General features: G+C 50.5%; 7 protein-coding genes across 9 annotated transcripts; 3 read left to right on the top strand and 4 right to left on the bottom strand.

The window, feature by feature from the left end:
* Window positions 1–192: 192 nt before the first annotated feature.
* On the top strand, window positions 193–2,096 carry LOC132258796 (zinc finger protein 197-like). Its single transcript, XM_059756277.1, has 2 exons — window positions 193–1,364; window positions 1,421–2,096. The coding sequence occupies exons 1-2, from the start codon at window positions 207–209 to the stop codon at window positions 2,018–2,020; spliced, it is 1,758 nt and encodes a 585-aa protein (XP_059612260.1). The 5' UTR covers window positions 193–206; the 3' UTR covers window positions 2,021–2,096.
* A 31-nt stretch (window positions 2,097–2,127) lies between these two features.
* Window positions 2,128–2,780, top strand: LOC132258820 (protein SYS1 homolog). The gene is made up of 2 exons (XM_059756304.1): window positions 2,128–2,393; window positions 2,448–2,780. The coding sequence occupies exons 1-2, from the start codon at window positions 2,223–2,225 to the stop codon at window positions 2,763–2,765; spliced, it is 489 nt and encodes a 162-aa protein (XP_059612287.1). The 5' UTR covers window positions 2,128–2,222; the 3' UTR covers window positions 2,766–2,780.
* Window positions 2,781–2,814: 34 nt separating this feature from the next.
* On the bottom strand, window positions 2,815–3,501 carry LOC132258822 (V-type proton ATPase subunit G-like). The gene is made up of 2 exons (XM_059756306.1): window positions 3,309–3,501; window positions 2,815–3,201 (listed from the first exon to the last, which is right to left on the bottom strand). Exons 1-2 carry the CDS (start codon window positions 3,388–3,390, stop codon window positions 2,924–2,926), a joined length of 360 nt encoding a protein of 119 aa, XP_059612289.1. The 5' UTR covers window positions 3,391–3,501; the 3' UTR covers window positions 2,815–2,923.
* Window positions 3,502–3,600: 99 nt separating this feature from the next.
* On the top strand, window positions 3,601–4,830 carry LOC132258812 (probable dimethyladenosine transferase). Its single transcript, XM_059756297.1, has 2 exons — window positions 3,601–3,884; window positions 3,953–4,830. The coding sequence occupies exons 1-2, from the start codon at window positions 3,827–3,829 to the stop codon at window positions 4,813–4,815; spliced, it is 921 nt and encodes a 306-aa protein (XP_059612280.1). The 5' UTR covers window positions 3,601–3,826; the 3' UTR covers window positions 4,816–4,830.
* Window positions 4,801–7,105, bottom strand: LOC132258795 (protein FAM114A2). Its single transcript, XM_059756276.1, has 2 exons — window positions 5,722–7,105; window positions 4,801–5,664 (listed from the first exon to the last, which is right to left on the bottom strand). The coding sequence occupies exons 1-2, from the start codon at window positions 7,000–7,002 to the stop codon at window positions 4,891–4,893; spliced, it is 2,055 nt and encodes a 684-aa protein (XP_059612259.1). The 5' UTR covers window positions 7,003–7,105; the 3' UTR covers window positions 4,801–4,890.
* A 23-nt stretch (window positions 7,106–7,128) lies between these two features.
* LOC132258815 (nucleolar protein 12) lies at window positions 7,129–8,099 on the bottom strand. The gene is made up of 2 exons (XM_059756300.1): window positions 7,815–8,099; window positions 7,129–7,759 (listed from the first exon to the last, which is right to left on the bottom strand). The coding sequence occupies exons 1-2, from the start codon at window positions 7,898–7,900 to the stop codon at window positions 7,150–7,152; spliced, it is 696 nt and encodes a 231-aa protein (XP_059612283.1). The 5' UTR covers window positions 7,901–8,099; the 3' UTR covers window positions 7,129–7,149.
* A 44-nt stretch (window positions 8,100–8,143) lies between these two features.
* LOC132258789 (phospholipase D1) lies at window positions 8,144–13,491 on the bottom strand. 3 transcript variants are annotated; one of them, XM_059756267.1, is made up of 9 exons: window positions 13,446–13,483; window positions 13,081–13,306; window positions 12,296–12,707; window positions 11,040–12,060; window positions 10,781–10,891; window positions 10,532–10,725; window positions 9,804–10,458; window positions 8,619–9,626; window positions 8,144–8,554 (listed from the first exon to the last, which is right to left on the bottom strand). In XM_059756267.1, the coding sequence occupies exons 3-9, from the start codon at window positions 12,700–12,702 to the stop codon at window positions 8,453–8,455; spliced, it is 3,498 nt and encodes a 1,165-aa protein (XP_059612250.1). In that variant the 5' UTR covers window positions 12,703–12,707; window positions 13,081–13,306; window positions 13,446–13,483; the 3' UTR covers window positions 8,144–8,452. The 3 variants fall into 3 exon arrangements, with proteins under 3 accessions (XP_059612250.1, XP_059612249.1, XP_059612248.1); XM_059756266.1 differs by having other exon boundaries at window positions 13,385–13,473; XM_059756265.1 differs by having other exon boundaries at window positions 13,081–13,491.
* Window positions 13,492–13,547: the final 56 nt, after the last annotated feature.

Genomic DNA, 13,547 nt, shown 5'->3' with positions numbered 1-13,547 from the left:
TCTCAACTTATGAATTGATATCCTTCTAAAAGTGTTTTCCCTTTTATTTTAAGATAAAATTTCTACAAGGAAAATCATCCTGCCGAGAGCGCCACGATGCGGATGCCATCGGATCTATTGGTTCTGTTTGACAGCGTCTTGTTTTCAATCAGAAATTGTAAATAAAAAGCACTGCTGCTTTCTTTTTGTGAATATTTGTGGAAAAAATGGACACAGACGGGGAGAATCCTGATTATGAACTGGATATTAGTCCGGAGAATCTCTGCCGCATTTGTCTGGCTCAGGATCAGGCGGTCAAGACGATTTTCTGCAGTGAAATAGTTGATGGCAACATTGTGAACTTTCCCGCTGTCATTGAGAGTGTCCTGGACATCAGGATTGCCCAGGAAAATCACCTACCGGAGAAGATCTGCACGAATTGCAGGAAGAAAGTGAGAGATTTCTACATATTCAAGAAAAAATCCCAGCAGAACGACAGACTTCTCAACAGACTCTTTGGCCAAGAGACGCAGGAAGCTGAGAATGATGACCAGCGGGAAGAATTTGAGGAGGTGAAGAGCAAGGAAGACGTCGAGGAAGATGTGGTGGAATCCCTGCCAGAGTGCCAAAATTGCGGGGTGATTTTCGCCAGCAATGAGGATTTCTTGGAACACAAGCTGAGTTGTTCTGTCCTCATTCAGTGCTTCTACTGCAGTGAATTGTTTCCGGACGAGGTGAATGTGAAGCAGCACATCGAGGAAGCTCACAGAGAACATATTCCCGACGATGCAGAGGTGGAAGTCACTGTGGATGAGATAAAAGATGAAATGAATGAAATCCAGACAGAAGAAGCTGAAGCTGCAGACAATATTGCCTCTCTGGAAGGATTGTGGCATTGCTCTCTCTGCCAGCTGAAATTCAGTTCAGTTGAGCAGTTTCAACAACACGAGGCTTTCCACCGGAAAACCTTCCCATCCGTTCTGTCCAACATTCCCATGTACAAGTGTGCAATTTGCTGCGTGATCTTCCTGGAAGTGACGCAACTTCATGAACACTTCGAAGCCAACGAGTGCATCAGTTTGCAGATCAGTCATGAGAATGTGACCTACATGGAGACAAAGTTCCTGAATGGCTGCAACGAGGATGACCAGGACTGTGGGAATTTAAGGAAGCTTTCGTCCATCGAGAGACAGCGGAATTTGAAGCTGCGATGTGATTACTGTGGCGCTTCCTTCACCAATTTCCCTGCCATTCTTCAACACAGCTCGAGTGTTCACACAGACGATGCGGAAATTGATGAGGTTCTCCATCAGTGCGGAATATGCCTGGATGTCATGTCCAACCAGAGATCCACCAGAGAGCACCTTTACCTGAATCATTGCAAAGTAAGTCGAGGATTTATCACTACTTTCGTAAGCTGATGATTTTCTGCACTTTTCAGAGCTTTGACTGTTTCATCTCCAACTGCGATAAGAGCTATCAGACCTCCAGCAAGCTGTTCCAGCATCAGTTTCGCTTCCACAGCGAAAGCCAGGTGATGCAGTGTACTCACTGCAGTGCAACTCTACACTCAAATACGGACTTCACGCATCATCTGCGGAATGAGTGTCCTGGAAGGAAGTACAAGTGCTCAATGTGCAGCAAGAAGTTTCTCACGATCCAGGGGAAGAAGCAGCACGAGCTGATTCACCAGCAGGACAAGCAATTCGAGTGTTCTCTCTGCTCCAAGCGATTCATCTCGCGTATTGAACTGATCGTGCACAATAGACTGCACAGCGGAGAGAAGCCTTACTCGTGCAGCCTCTGCCCGAAGACGTTCCGTACGCTGAGCAACAAGAAGGATCACATGTCCACGCACATCAGCGAGAGGAATTACCGGTGTGAAGTGTGCAAGTCCTTCTTCAAGTCTGAGCGCACTCTCAAGGGCCACGAAAAGATCCACACGGACAGCGTCAAGACGCACAAATGCTCCCAATGCGCCAAGATGTTCCGGCGAAAGCAGCATTTGTTGGCGCACATGAAATTACACGTGAAGAAGTAAATATAGCGAATATTTTTCATCCTCGAGTGAAGATTTTCCTTTGCCATGGAAGATATTGAGACAATTCGTGGGACGTAACCTTTCGTTGTCCGTCACAGCTGGGGAACAATTTTATCGGGCGGCGGCGAAGTGTCAGTGGGAAACATAGAAAACATCCGGGGGGTGATCAGAATGACTGGGAGTGAATAAAGAGGGACGAAATATGGTGAAAACAGCAGGATCTTTCCGCAACACACAATGGGATCCCATCCTGCTCATATCGCAGATCGTTGCAATGCAGGCTGTGGTGTACACGACTCTCGGCATGATAATGTTCTTCATGGATTTGCTCGCGGGTGCGAATCACACACTGGACCACCTCTTTCAGTATCACGTAAGTGCCTCATTTTCTCTGCAATCGCTCGCTGATTTGGCAATTGTCCTGCAGGAAATCCATGTGTTTGATTTGGGCGGACGCCTCGTGATCTGTGCATTCGTGCTGAACTCCTTCGTGGCCGCTCTGGCGCTGTGGTTCATTGTCCGACGCACGAAGCTGTGTCTGGACTTCACGTGCACCTTCCACCTGATTCACCTGATCATCTGCTGGTGGTACAACTCCGCCTTCCCCACGTCCTTCTCCTGGTGGCTGCTGAACGCCGTGTGCGGCGTGCTGATGTGCGTCTGCGGCGAGTTCATGTGCCTGAAGACGGAACTTCGAGAGATTCCAGTGGGCTACTCGGCGCTCAATCAGCGCGCAGACCTCTAAATTCCACACACATGTCATTAAATTATTCCCTTTTTTATTTAACTCACTATCCCTTCACACAATACTGTTTATTTTTATACAATTTTTACAGAGAAGTACATTGAATTTGAGGAATCTGAGTCTACGTCTACGGAATGCGTTTCAGGGCGTTCAGGACTCTACTTGGCTGTGTTCTTGAAGTTCTTGTGCAACTCAGGCTGAATATCTTGGATGTGCATGAGGATTTCCGTGATCACGCTCTCCTTGTGATTCGCCACGGTCCTGTTCATGTCGTCCACCCTCGCCCTGGTGTCTGCATCGATCTTGATGGCGACACCCTCGCGGGATCCTACATGCTTGGCCTCGAAATCCTTGAATTGCTGCTCTCGCTCCACCCTGTATTTCTCAATCTCCTCCGTGGCCTCATCCTTGGCCTGCTTCAAGCGACGAGCCTTGCCTGCAAAAGCCACGAAATCTCACCACCGTCGTCATGTGACTCCGTCTTCCCAGTGTCATGGAAAATTACGATGGGAAAATCGGCCTCAAAGTACTTTTTTCACTCACGTTTTCGCGCCTCGGCAACCTTCTCGGCAGCCTTCTTTTCAGCCGCCAGCAATTGCTGGATTCCTTGGGTGTTGCTCGCCATTTTTCACTAAAACTCCTCAAGACGATATTGCCCACAAGCACAGCCCTTCGCGATGATCACTCGAGCACCTGACACAGACTGAGGAGGAGTATTTTCCTCCAGAAACTCTCGTAACTGACGGCGCGATAAGTGAAGTCATGTGACCATCGTTCCCGATCACAATTCGGGGTCTATCGTGCGTGACGAGCTCGGAAAATAATTTTCCCATCAATTTTATCATTCTACATTTTATGAACTGTCCTATAACTTTATAATTTATTAGAAATATGAGAAAAATCAAGGATATTTATCCTGAAATTGTATGAGTTTATTTTGAAATGTTGGGCATGAAACACGGATGAAACATCGCAATGTTTTGGGAACAGATTGTCGCAGTGCGACATAACCTCACTTCCTAAGATCAGTGAAATTTTGTCGGTCTGGAAAATCCTCTAAAATGCCCAAAATAAAGAGTGAAAAGAAGTCCCGAGTGCACAAGGAGGTGCAGAAGCAAGGTAATGATCAGAAGAAACTGAAATTTCGCTGAAATAGACTTGAGTTGTCACGTATTTTGGTGTTTCAGGAATCGTCTTCAACAAGGACTTCGGGCAGCACATTCTTAAGAACCCTCTGGTCATCACCAGTATGATAGACAAATCCGCGATCAGGTCAACGGACGTGGTGTTGGAGATTGGTCCAGGTACGGGAAATATGACTGTGAAGATCCTCGAGAAGGCCAAGAAGGTGATTGCCTGCGAAATCGACACGCGCCTCGTGGCTGAGCTGCAGAAGCGCGTCCAGGGCACTCCCTACCAATCGAAGCTGCAGATCATGATCGGAGACGTGCTGAAGTCTGAGCTGCCCTTCTTCGATCTCTGCATTGCCAATATCCCCTACCAGATCAGCTCTCCACTCGTGTTCAAGCTCCTCTTGCATCGGCCCTTCTTCAGATGCGCCATCCTCATGTTCCAACGCGAGTTCGCACAGCGACTGGTGGCCAAGCCGGGAGACAAACTGTACTGTCGACTGAGCATAAACACCCAATTACTCGCCCGCGTCGATATGATAATGAAGGTGGGGAAGAACAACTTCAGGCCACCGCCGAAAGTCGAGTCCAGCGTCGTGCGAATTGAGCCACGGAATCCTCCGCCGCCGATAAACTACCAGGAGTGGGACGGACTGACGAGGATTGGCTTCCTGAGGAAAAACAAGACTCTTGGAGCGGCTTTCAAGACCTCCTCTGTGCTGGAAACGATGGAGAAGAACTACAAAATTCACTGCTCATTGAAGAACATCGATCTTCCGGAGGATTTCAGTGTGAAGGCGAAGATTGAGGAGATCCTGGTGGCCAACAAAGCCGATCAGATGCGCGCCCGAACGATGGACATCGATGACTTCATGAAAGTTCTGTACGCTTTCAACGCCGAAGGCTTTCATTTCAATTAAAAGTGCTCTTATTTATCTTGATGTTACACCGTAAAAACAGCCCGGAAACAGGATTATGGATAGCAAGGAGGGTATTCACGCAGCGCCTAGCTGAAGGATTGGGATGAAGAGTTGGAAGGCGTTCTGCACGTAGGAAGTGCTGTTGGAGCCCTCGAGGAAAATCGATGTGATCAGCGTGTTGGGATCGTCTGCCTCTTCCTCGGCGTTGTGGCTCACTCCCGGTCCGCTGAGGAGCGCCCCGAATCTCGCGGAGATGCCGTTGAGATGCCAGCAGAAGATCGTCGTGAGTTGCACCAGACTGTCCGCCTCGTTGGCCGTGCTGTGATGATCCATGACCAGCAGCAACTCGGCCAATTTGTGCATTTTGCACACGCACAGCGCCGTGGTTTCTGCCAAGCAATGAAGCGCCTTGTCATGCACTTCCCGCGTAGTTTTGATGTTCTTCTCCCACAGGAATCCGGTGTATTTCTGCCAACTCTCCAAGATCTCCTTGAACTCCACTTCAAAACCCAGATCCTCGACGGCAGTGCTGAATTTTTCACTGAGTTCCTCCACCGAGTGCTCCCCGTCCGCCTCATCGGCATCCATCTCGGGCAGCTCGCACAGCTCCTTCACCTCGCCAATCGTCTCCTGCATCTCCTGCAGCGCCTTGCCCGTGAGCGGCGCCAGCAGGGACTGAAGCTTCAGCACGCACTGCTTCGAGAGGATCTCCAGCGCCTCGAGATGCACCAGGCCGCAGTAGTCATCGAAGAGTGTCTCGAAGTGCAGCTGCTTCCTGTACAAGTGCTTGTGCATTTGCTTCATCTGCCTCTCCGTCTCTTCGGTCTTCGCCTTGGCCTCGCGCAGGATCTGCAAAACACCGAAGAGGATTAATAAGAAGTCATGGTAAGCGATAGAAATTCTCACCTGACTGAGAACGGGTCTCTCAGTTTCCAAGCCCAGCAACTTCCTCTTGTTCATCAATCCCGGATCATTCTCCTGCAGGATGGTCATTGTCTTCTTGCCAATGCCCTCAAGTGTGTCCAAGCCACCGCTGATCACTTTGTTCCCGATCTGCTGGACACCAGACACGATCTGGCCAAACTTCAGAGATCTCTCTGAGCTCTCCGATGCCGGAGTCACGCTGTCTTCGGGTTCGGCTTCCGCCCTCTTAGCCGCTTCCTCCTTCTGCACTCTGGCCAGCTCCGCAGGATCAGGAACTCCCATTCCCGACTCGATGACCGACGAGAGACCGTGAGTGAGCGTGGCGACGCCTTCTGAGGCCGTCGAGAGGAGAGTGGAGAATCCGCCCCACGGTTTCCAGCCCCACGATTGTCCTTTCGCAGTTTCCTTGGCCGCGAGCTTGTCCAGAACATGGGAAACTCGCTCTTCGCGCTTTTCCTCCGCCGGAGGCTCGCTGTACCTCTGCTTCGCGCCCAATTCGTCCAACACAGGGAATGTGTCGTAAGTCGAGGACTGGGAAGGTTGCTTCATCATCCTGGACAGATTGTGGAAGATGCCAGAACTCTTTTCCGCCTCTGGTGATGTACTGTCCTGGGAAATCTCAGACAGAACCGGGAATACGCTATACAAATTCTGTCCGGGCTTCTTCGTGTCTTCGGCATCCAGTTTGCTCGGCTTCTCCCAATCATCCCAATCTTCTCTCTCCCATCCGTCTTTGTCCTCTGACTCAGCCTCGTCTTTCTTGCTCTCGGTTGCATCATTTTCTCCCCAGTCATCGAAATCCCAGTCGCCAGTGTCCTCCACTTCCGGAGGCTGTTCGACAGCTTTAGGCTTCGCAGGAAGTGTCTTTGGTGCAGATTCCTCAGGAGGAATATCTGACTTCTCCACGGATTTCTCTGATATCTTCAATCCCAATTTCATCGGTTTCGACTTCTCGGGCTTCTCAGGTTTTTCGATCTTTCGGATGGTTGATTTTGCAGGCGCTTCTTCCTTTGGAGTCTTAACTTCTTCGGCCACAGCCTGACTCTTGCTGTCATCAATGGCTTCCTGGAGCTTCGACTGGATTTCTGGTGACGATTTTCTGGCCACGCTTTTGTTTTCGTTGTCACTCTCATGACTGGGCGATTGCACAGCTACATTTTCCGCTTTTTTCTCCTTTTCCACAGCACTTTCCCCACTTTTCCGCTCATCACTACCAAAATCCTCATCAGCACTCTCGAATGCCTCACTGTCCGAGCTCGACATCGTTACCTTTCACTCTGAATTTGCATGAAAACTGCACTGGTGAAAATTCTCCGTCTTTTTTTTTGACAACGTATTAAATCTCTAACTGTTCCCATGACTGTTCCCAAAGAGCGAAACACGGCAACGTTGTAAAGAATCATAGAAAATTTATTTCTGCCTTTTCCGGGCTTTCCCACCCGTTTTTTTGCTCTGTTGCTTCAGCGATTTCGTCTTCTTGTTTCTCTCCCTTCGGGCCAGCTTTTTGTTCTTCGATCTCTGCAGCTGAGTCTTCATTTTGTAGGCTTTGCTCTTCTTGAGGAACTTCATTGTGTGATCCTGAACCAGTTTGTTGAGTTCCTTCTTCGATTTCAATTGCTTTTCGGCTTCCTGCTGCTTGATTTCCATTTTGGACGATTTATCCTTCACGGAGACACTCATTCCTGGGATTTCCTCATCTTCACTCTCTTCAGGCTCAGCTTTAGTCTCTGAGCTTTCCTCATATTTAGGCTTATTATGACCCACCCAGTTGTTCTCTCTAGCCAGATCGTCCGTGCACAGCTCTGTGATCTTCACCGTCACATCCTCAGTCTCGTACTCTTCCTCTTCGGGCTCCTCGAGCTCCGGGATTGGCTGAAAGGACCTCTTGAACTGCTTCGTAATATTGCTTCGGATTTCCTCTTTCAGCTGCTTCTTCTCTAACTTCAGCTTCTGCTCAATCTCCTCCTTGGCACGTTCTTTCCGCTGTAATTTTCTCTTTCTGAAGCCTGTAAGGAAATCCCTGTGGAAAATATGAGGTTAGGTAAGATCCTAAATTCACGTGTTTTGCTTCTCACCTTCTTTTTTTCTCATCAAACTCCACTATCAGCTTCTTACGAGGTTTGCCTTTGCCTTTCGACTGTCCTTTGCCTCTGGGACCCATTTTACAAGGAGTTTTTAGCAATTTTCTTCAAGTAAGTAATGCCACACGCACCAAAACAAAAATAACCCGGCTTGACGAGCTCTCCACTATAGAATTCTCTCTCAAAAAAGATTCGAGAGGGCGTGCAGATCAATATTGCGCGAAAATGGAATTCATAGAAAAATGTACAAAATCGCACGATTACACTATAATTATGCTTTTTGCCTCCTGAAGCCTAAAAATAGCACCTCTTCGACCGCCAAATTCCCTTGAGATCTTGAAATTCCACTTTACGTCGACTCTTGAGACTTTATTGGACAAAAAACGTCATTCTGTATAAAAATATTAACATTTTGGCATCGGATAAATTGCAAACAGTTTTCATGCGGTATATGATGTCAATACTTTTGATTTCACGGAAGGCATCCATCGTTCAATACTTTTGATCTTGCAACCATGCGCGTCGTGCTAATAAATAAAAAAAACGTAGCAAACGGTGTAAAATCATTGTAAAAAGCAACTGGGAAAGTGTCGAATCTCATTTGTAGGAATAAAATTGCAGAGAATCCTGCACTATGTCCACACGGAAGTTGGAATGAGTCCTTCCTTGCTCACTGTGGGCGGCGTGAGAATCTCATCCTCCAGGAATTTCAGCGGCAAATCCACAACGAAGCCCTGCAAAAAGCAAAAAGTCTAACTAAATTCACTCCTCTCAATCTAGAGAAGGGGAAAATACTACCTGAATCCTCTGCAGCTCTTTGAGCGCACTTCCAGGATCTAGTTTGGCCAGAGAAGGCTCCTCGACGTACTTCTTCAGGCCGGTAATGGTTGTCACAGCATCAGTGGGGATGCATCTGAACACCTCATCGTAGATCTTCGTGTTTCTGTGCGACGTTCGCTGCCACTGGCCGACGAAGAAGGAATCGATCGTGGGATCGGACACGTCGATGGGAATGCGATCGGGATCGGGATCGATCAGGCCGAGATGCTCGCGGAAAAGGAACTTCCTGAGACTGCTGGCGAAGACGCCCACCTTCACTCTATTGCCATTCATCATGCCCTCCTCAAAGACCTCGTCCGTGAGGATCACGGCGATCTCGGAGTCCCGCGTGCCGATCATTGAGCGATCGTTGATGTTGGCCGAGCCGCAAATCACCACCTTGTCGTCTGCGATCAACAGTTTCGAGTGTACGTAGATGAGCTCCGTCACGGGCTGGCAGTTGAGCAACGAGTGCGTGCGCAGACTGTGGAAGGAGATGTACTGACTGGGATCCTCGACTCCTGCCGCCCGCAGGCGCTGCAGAATTGAGCTCTTGCCGCGCGAAATTGACTCGTAGTTCCAATGTGTGATTGCTCGCAGAGCGTTTCCCGTCGTGCCGCCCACATCACCCTCGAATCCCGGCAACAGAGGCATCACCACGATCACCCGGAACACACTGCGTTCCCGGTGCGCCCGCAGGATTCTATTGTACAGACTCTCGCCGATCTGGTTGCGCACAAAAGTGTTGCCCTGATTTAGCGTGATGAAGAACTGGTTCTCAATGTACACATAATGCCTGGCATTCGTGATGGTCTCGATGTAGGCATCGTGAATGCTCTGCTCATCCACATCAGACTCGATGAAGCCACAGCTCCAGCTCGAGACACTGCGCAGCACTTGGCATGACACCTTCTGCAGTGCCGTTGTGAGGAATGAATCATGCACTTTGATATCTCTGTAGCTCTTCGGTATCAGGTATGGATATGCCTGAGGAAACACGTGGGGAGAGACAAATTACTGCTTATGTGCGCCATCGCCCTGATAAGCCCCTCATTCAGCGATTCCCCGCGACAATGACGCGATAATAGATTCTCTTGCAGAGCCAACAGATAAGGCTGAGAAAGAGAATCCACTCGAGAAGCACAAAGCAAATATGTGACTCACCGGATTGTCCCTCGCCTTCTCCAGCTTCACAGCATTCCAGCGCTGGATGAAGTGCCTGCTCACATCCCTGGCCGCCGCTCCTGTCACCACGGCGCCGATGTCGTGCCACGGCATTCGCGGTGTCACGCCTCTGTCGATCATATCAATGTACGGCGCATCGAGATTTGCAAAATCCTTCGCAATGAAGTTCGTGTAGTCCTTCCCCATCCAGTACTTCGCTTGCCCATCCAGCACGGTCAGGATGGCATTCTGCGGTGGCAGGGCGCAGATGCTGTCGCCTTTCTTGCCCTCCGCCAGCTCGTCGTCGTTGAAGAACAAGTTGCTCTTCGTCACGTTGTACTTCTTGTTGCGATCCGACGGACTCTGAGGCACACTGCGCGCGGGCTCGGGATCCATTGACGTCAGCCTGTGCATGATGTCCTTGCCCTTGGTCTTCATGTTCTCCTTCAGCTTGTCCAGCACGTTTCGGCGCTCCATCTCGGGCGTATTCAGCTTCATGTTCTCCACGCACAGCTCATCGTCAGACGTCGCTCCACCTGGCATCATCAGCTTGTCGCCCGGCTGCAGAGCCGGCAGATTAGGCTTCTCAGCTCTGCTGGGATCAATTACAGGCGCAGATGCGCTCCTGCTTGGCACAAATCCACTCAGCGGATCACTAAAAGGAATCAAAAGCGGTCGAAGACCTTAAAACACTGCGCCAAAGGGGGAAAAAGTCAATTGACGCTCACTTTGTGGCACTTCCCGCTGCACTGGACGTCGCAATGCTCCCCAAATCCGTCAGGCGATGGCGATAGTCGTCCCAGCGGCCGTAACAGAGATCAATTCCGCCCACGAAGGCATACGTTTGATCCACAACGACGATCTTCTCGTGATGCGCCCAAAGGAAAACACCCACGCGAGCGTGATCCGGATGACGAAGCACCTGAACGCGAAAGTGACAGTCAGACACAGTTGAGTGCATCAAGAGATCGCTCTACCTTAATGTTCTCATGCGTGGCCGCCAGCCGCTGCTTGCTGTAGTAGCTGTTGATGCCCAACGCCATTTCCACTTCCTTGTACAACAGGATGAAGACGCGAATGCCTTGCTCCTGCAAATGCCAATGGAAATAAGACTCATATCTTGCGAGATATTGAGTATTTGGTACATACTGGAGTAATCGTGATCAGCGTGTGATAGAGTCAAATTGCATTACATGTTATCAGAGGGTAATAAATTAGATAAGAAAACCTTCTTACCGCCTTTCTCTTCAAGATCTGATCCAATCGCCAGTAGTCTCCGTCAACGGCAGGCCGTTTCATGTAGATCTCCGGACTCAGCCACCAGTCGGCGATGTAGATCTCCTCCGTGGCGCCCTCCAGGGCGTCCGCCACGGTGCTCATGTAGCTTCCGCCGTCCACGAACCAGCCGGCCAGCACTGAGCCGCGCAGCGGCACGAAAGAGTTGTGTGGATGCGGTTGCGTGAAGTCCTTGGCCTGATTGTTGGCGTACTGCTTGAGGAAGCTCATCCACTCCTTCGCCTTCCGGCGCGTCCACGTTTTCACCACGAAGTGTCTGCTGTATGTGACGATCTGCAAACCTGTGCGCATTCCTGTGCCGATAATCCCCGAGGCCACTTCGAAGCCCTGGTCGAAGAGGATGATGCAGCGGATAGCGCCGTCCTTAGGCCGCATGTAGCCGAAGTAGGACTCTTTCACGAAGAACCACCGATCGCGCCACTTCCTGCACAGGATGTCCGAGCAGAAGTGGCTGCAGCGGATACAGCACGCGCCGGCGAAGCATCCGCAGAAGTTGCATCCCGTCTGTCCGGGACGCGTGGAGCCCGTTCTCTTGAGTATGGGCCCTTCCTTGCCCTTGTCCCCGAGCGCCGCGATGAATGACTGCTCGGAGACCTCCAGGAAGTTCAGCATCTCGTGATGGTTGCGGTACAGATTGATGTTGACGAGATTGTACAGATACTCCTCGAGTTGCTTAATCCTCTGCGGCAAGGATTCCACCGGGATCAGGGAGTCTGGCTTGTTGGGGAAGCGCGGAAGAGCGCCGCGGCGTCTCTTCTTGCCCGTCTTAGCATCTTTCTGCTCTTCTGGCGTTGTGTAATTGTTCCTAAAGCTCGCTCTACGCTCCTTGTGCGTCCTCGTGGGAAAAGGGATGTTCAGCGACGTCCTGAAGACGCGCAACTGCTGATGCAGGGCATAGAAGTGCTTGTAGCGCTTCTTGATACGCCACACAAACGGCCCATGAGTTAGTTCAATAGTGTATCTGACGGAGGAATGACAAAAAAAATGATCTCACACTGTTAATCAAGTCAGCAATTTTCCATAAATTGCTCTACACGATTCACGGCAAAAGCGTTTCAAGATCAATTAAGCATATCTTATGAATTATTAAACTGAAAATGCGACATGAACAATTAATATTTCGAGGCCGGGCGACATTTACATAAGCTTTTTCGTCGAGAAACATGGCAGATAAACTGCCGGCAGTTTGAACTCACAGATTGGGATTGAGAAGGTGCGTAGTGCTGCTCCTCTCGTTGTCCACGATATGCACGTGAATGTCCACGCCGGGAATGAAGAGGCGGCGCTGGATGGACTTGAAGCCCTGCGGCTCTTTGTACACTGTCAGGAAGGGGATCTCGCTCTGTGGCACCTCGTCGTCTTTCTCACGCGTCACCAGCACCGGCCCGTCCACCATCGACAGGATGGTCACGGAGTCCGGGAAGCCCAGGCCCTCGTCGTACTCCGAGTCGGGCGAGAGTGTGTCGTTGTTGATGCAGCTCCAGTCGGCCACAGACGAGCCGGCGTCTCGCTTGGCGGCCGTGGAGACGCTGCCGATGGTGACATTGCTGGCGTCGTCGTCAGCGTTCACGGCTGGATTGGCTGTGCCCCTCTCGAGGCTCATGTTCTCTGGCGAAGAGAGAGGGAGAATCGCGGATGAGGACCAAGTGAAACACTCACGCCGTTATCGCACCATGACAATCTGGTTATCAGCGCGCGCGGGCCAAGTGTGCCCAAGGACTGATAAGACTCTCTGTCTCGCACGCAGTGTCCGGGAGGGCCCCAGAAGGCTGCGCCACCTACCAGTGCTCTGCAGGAGCTGCGAAATGCTCCGATGGAGCCTCCTGTCCGTCCGCAGACTCATCGCCACAAAGTGCTGTTTTTCGCCACGCTCAACAGGTGCACCGTGTGTCAACACGTCATCTCAGAGCCCAGAATAGCCCTCGCGGCGCGAAGTGTTCGCAGGGAAAGAGGCGCGCAACAACTGACGAGGGAGACTCACCTGGGTATTTTCGGTGCTCAGCTCGTTATCGATAAGGCGCACTCACACACCCAATCCTTATCGCTCTCCTCTCGGCATCTATGCACTTGATATCGATAAATCGCTGTTTGTTGTCGGAAGTGGACGCCAGAGCCAAAACAAACCAAAGAACCACTCTACCACAATTGCTTCCTGTTCTTCATCTGCTCTTCCGTCTCTTCGGCTACGCCTTGGCCTGCCGCAGGATCTGGAGAGTGACACAAGAAACACCAGAGAGTACAGAAGAGTTTCTTCTGTAACTCTTGAGCTAAACAATCACACGAACCCAGCCTTTTTTCAAGCCACAAGGCCAAGTAAAGAAAAAGTTGCAATAATGACACACGCACCCATAACAAAAAACCCGGCCAGACTTCATCCACTCTCCTCGCGATTTCAACAATATGATGACACGAGAATTACGCGAGAGGGCGCTCTTGTCAGATGGCGCG

This window comes from Phlebotomus argentipes, unplaced genomic scaffold (assembly GCF_947086385.1).
Source record: "Phlebotomus argentipes unplaced genomic scaffold, Phlebotomus argentipes genome assembly scaffold_4, whole genome shotgun sequence".
Lineage (NCBI taxonomy): Eukaryota > Metazoa > Arthropoda > Insecta > Diptera > Psychodidae > Phlebotomus > Phlebotomus argentipes.
This window is presented reverse-complemented; position numbering and strand designations above follow the sequence as displayed.

What these genes read in the sequence shown, in the direction of transcription:
- LOC132258796 (XM_059756277.1), top strand. Translation starts at nt 207, where the DNA reads ATGGACACAGACGGGGAGAATCCTGATTATGAACTGGATATTAGTCCG. An exon ending in TTTACCTGAATCATTGCAAA is followed by an intron (nt 1,365 to 1,420) that starts GTAAGTCGAGGA and finishes TGCACTTTTCAG; the next exon opens with AGCTTTGACTGTTTCATCTC.
- LOC132258820 (XM_059756304.1), top strand. Translation starts at nt 2,223, where the DNA reads ATGGTGAAAACAGCAGGATCTTTCCGCAACACACAATGGGATCCCATC. An exon ending in ACCACCTCTTTCAGTATCAC is followed by an intron (nt 2,394 to 2,447) that starts GTAAGTGCCTCA and finishes ATTGTCCTGCAG; the next exon opens with GAAATCCATGTGTTTGATTT.
- LOC132258822 (XM_059756306.1), bottom strand. Translation starts at nt 3,390, where the DNA reads ATGGCGAGCAACACCCAAGGAATCCAGCAATTGCTGGCGGCTGAAAAG. An exon ending in GGTTGCCGAGGCGCGAAAAC is followed by an intron (nt 3,202 to 3,308) that starts GTGAGTGAAAAA and finishes TGGCTTTTGCAG; the next exon opens with GCAAGGCTCGTCGCTTGAAG.
- LOC132258812 (XM_059756297.1), top strand. Translation starts at nt 3,827, where the DNA reads ATGCCCAAAATAAAGAGTGAAAAGAAGTCCCGAGTGCACAAGGAGGTG. An exon ending in CAAGGAGGTGCAGAAGCAAG is followed by an intron (nt 3,885 to 3,952) that starts GTAATGATCAGA and finishes TTGGTGTTTCAG; the next exon opens with GAATCGTCTTCAACAAGGAC.
- LOC132258795 (XM_059756276.1), bottom strand. Translation starts at nt 7,002, where the DNA reads ATGTCGAGCTCGGACAGTGAGGCATTCGAGAGTGCTGATGAGGATTTT. An exon ending in AGAGACCCGTTCTCAGTCAG is followed by an intron (nt 5,665 to 5,721) that starts GTGAGAATTTCT and finishes GGTGTTTTGCAG; the next exon opens with ATCCTGCGCGAGGCCAAGGC.
- LOC132258815 (XM_059756300.1), bottom strand. Translation starts at nt 7,900, where the DNA reads ATGGGTCCCAGAGGCAAAGGACAGTCGAAAGGCAAAGGCAAACCTCGT. An exon ending in TTTGATGAGAAAAAAAGAAG is followed by an intron (nt 7,760 to 7,814) that starts GTGAGAAGCAAA and finishes TATTTTCCACAG; the next exon opens with GGATTTCCTTACAGGCTTCA.
- LOC132258789 (XM_059756265.1), bottom strand. Translation starts at nt 12,702, where the DNA reads ATGAGCCTCGAGAGGGGCACAGCCAATCCAGCCGTGAACGCTGACGAC. An exon ending in AGATCTTGAAGAGAAAGGCG is followed by an intron (nt 10,892 to 11,039) that starts GTAAGAAGGTTT and finishes TGGCATTTGCAG; the next exon opens with GAGCAAGGCATTCGCGTCTT. An exon ending in CCACGCATGAGAACATTAAG is followed by an intron (nt 10,726 to 10,780) that starts GTAGAGCGATCT and finishes TTTCGCGTTCAG; the next exon opens with GTGCTTCGTCATCCGGATCA.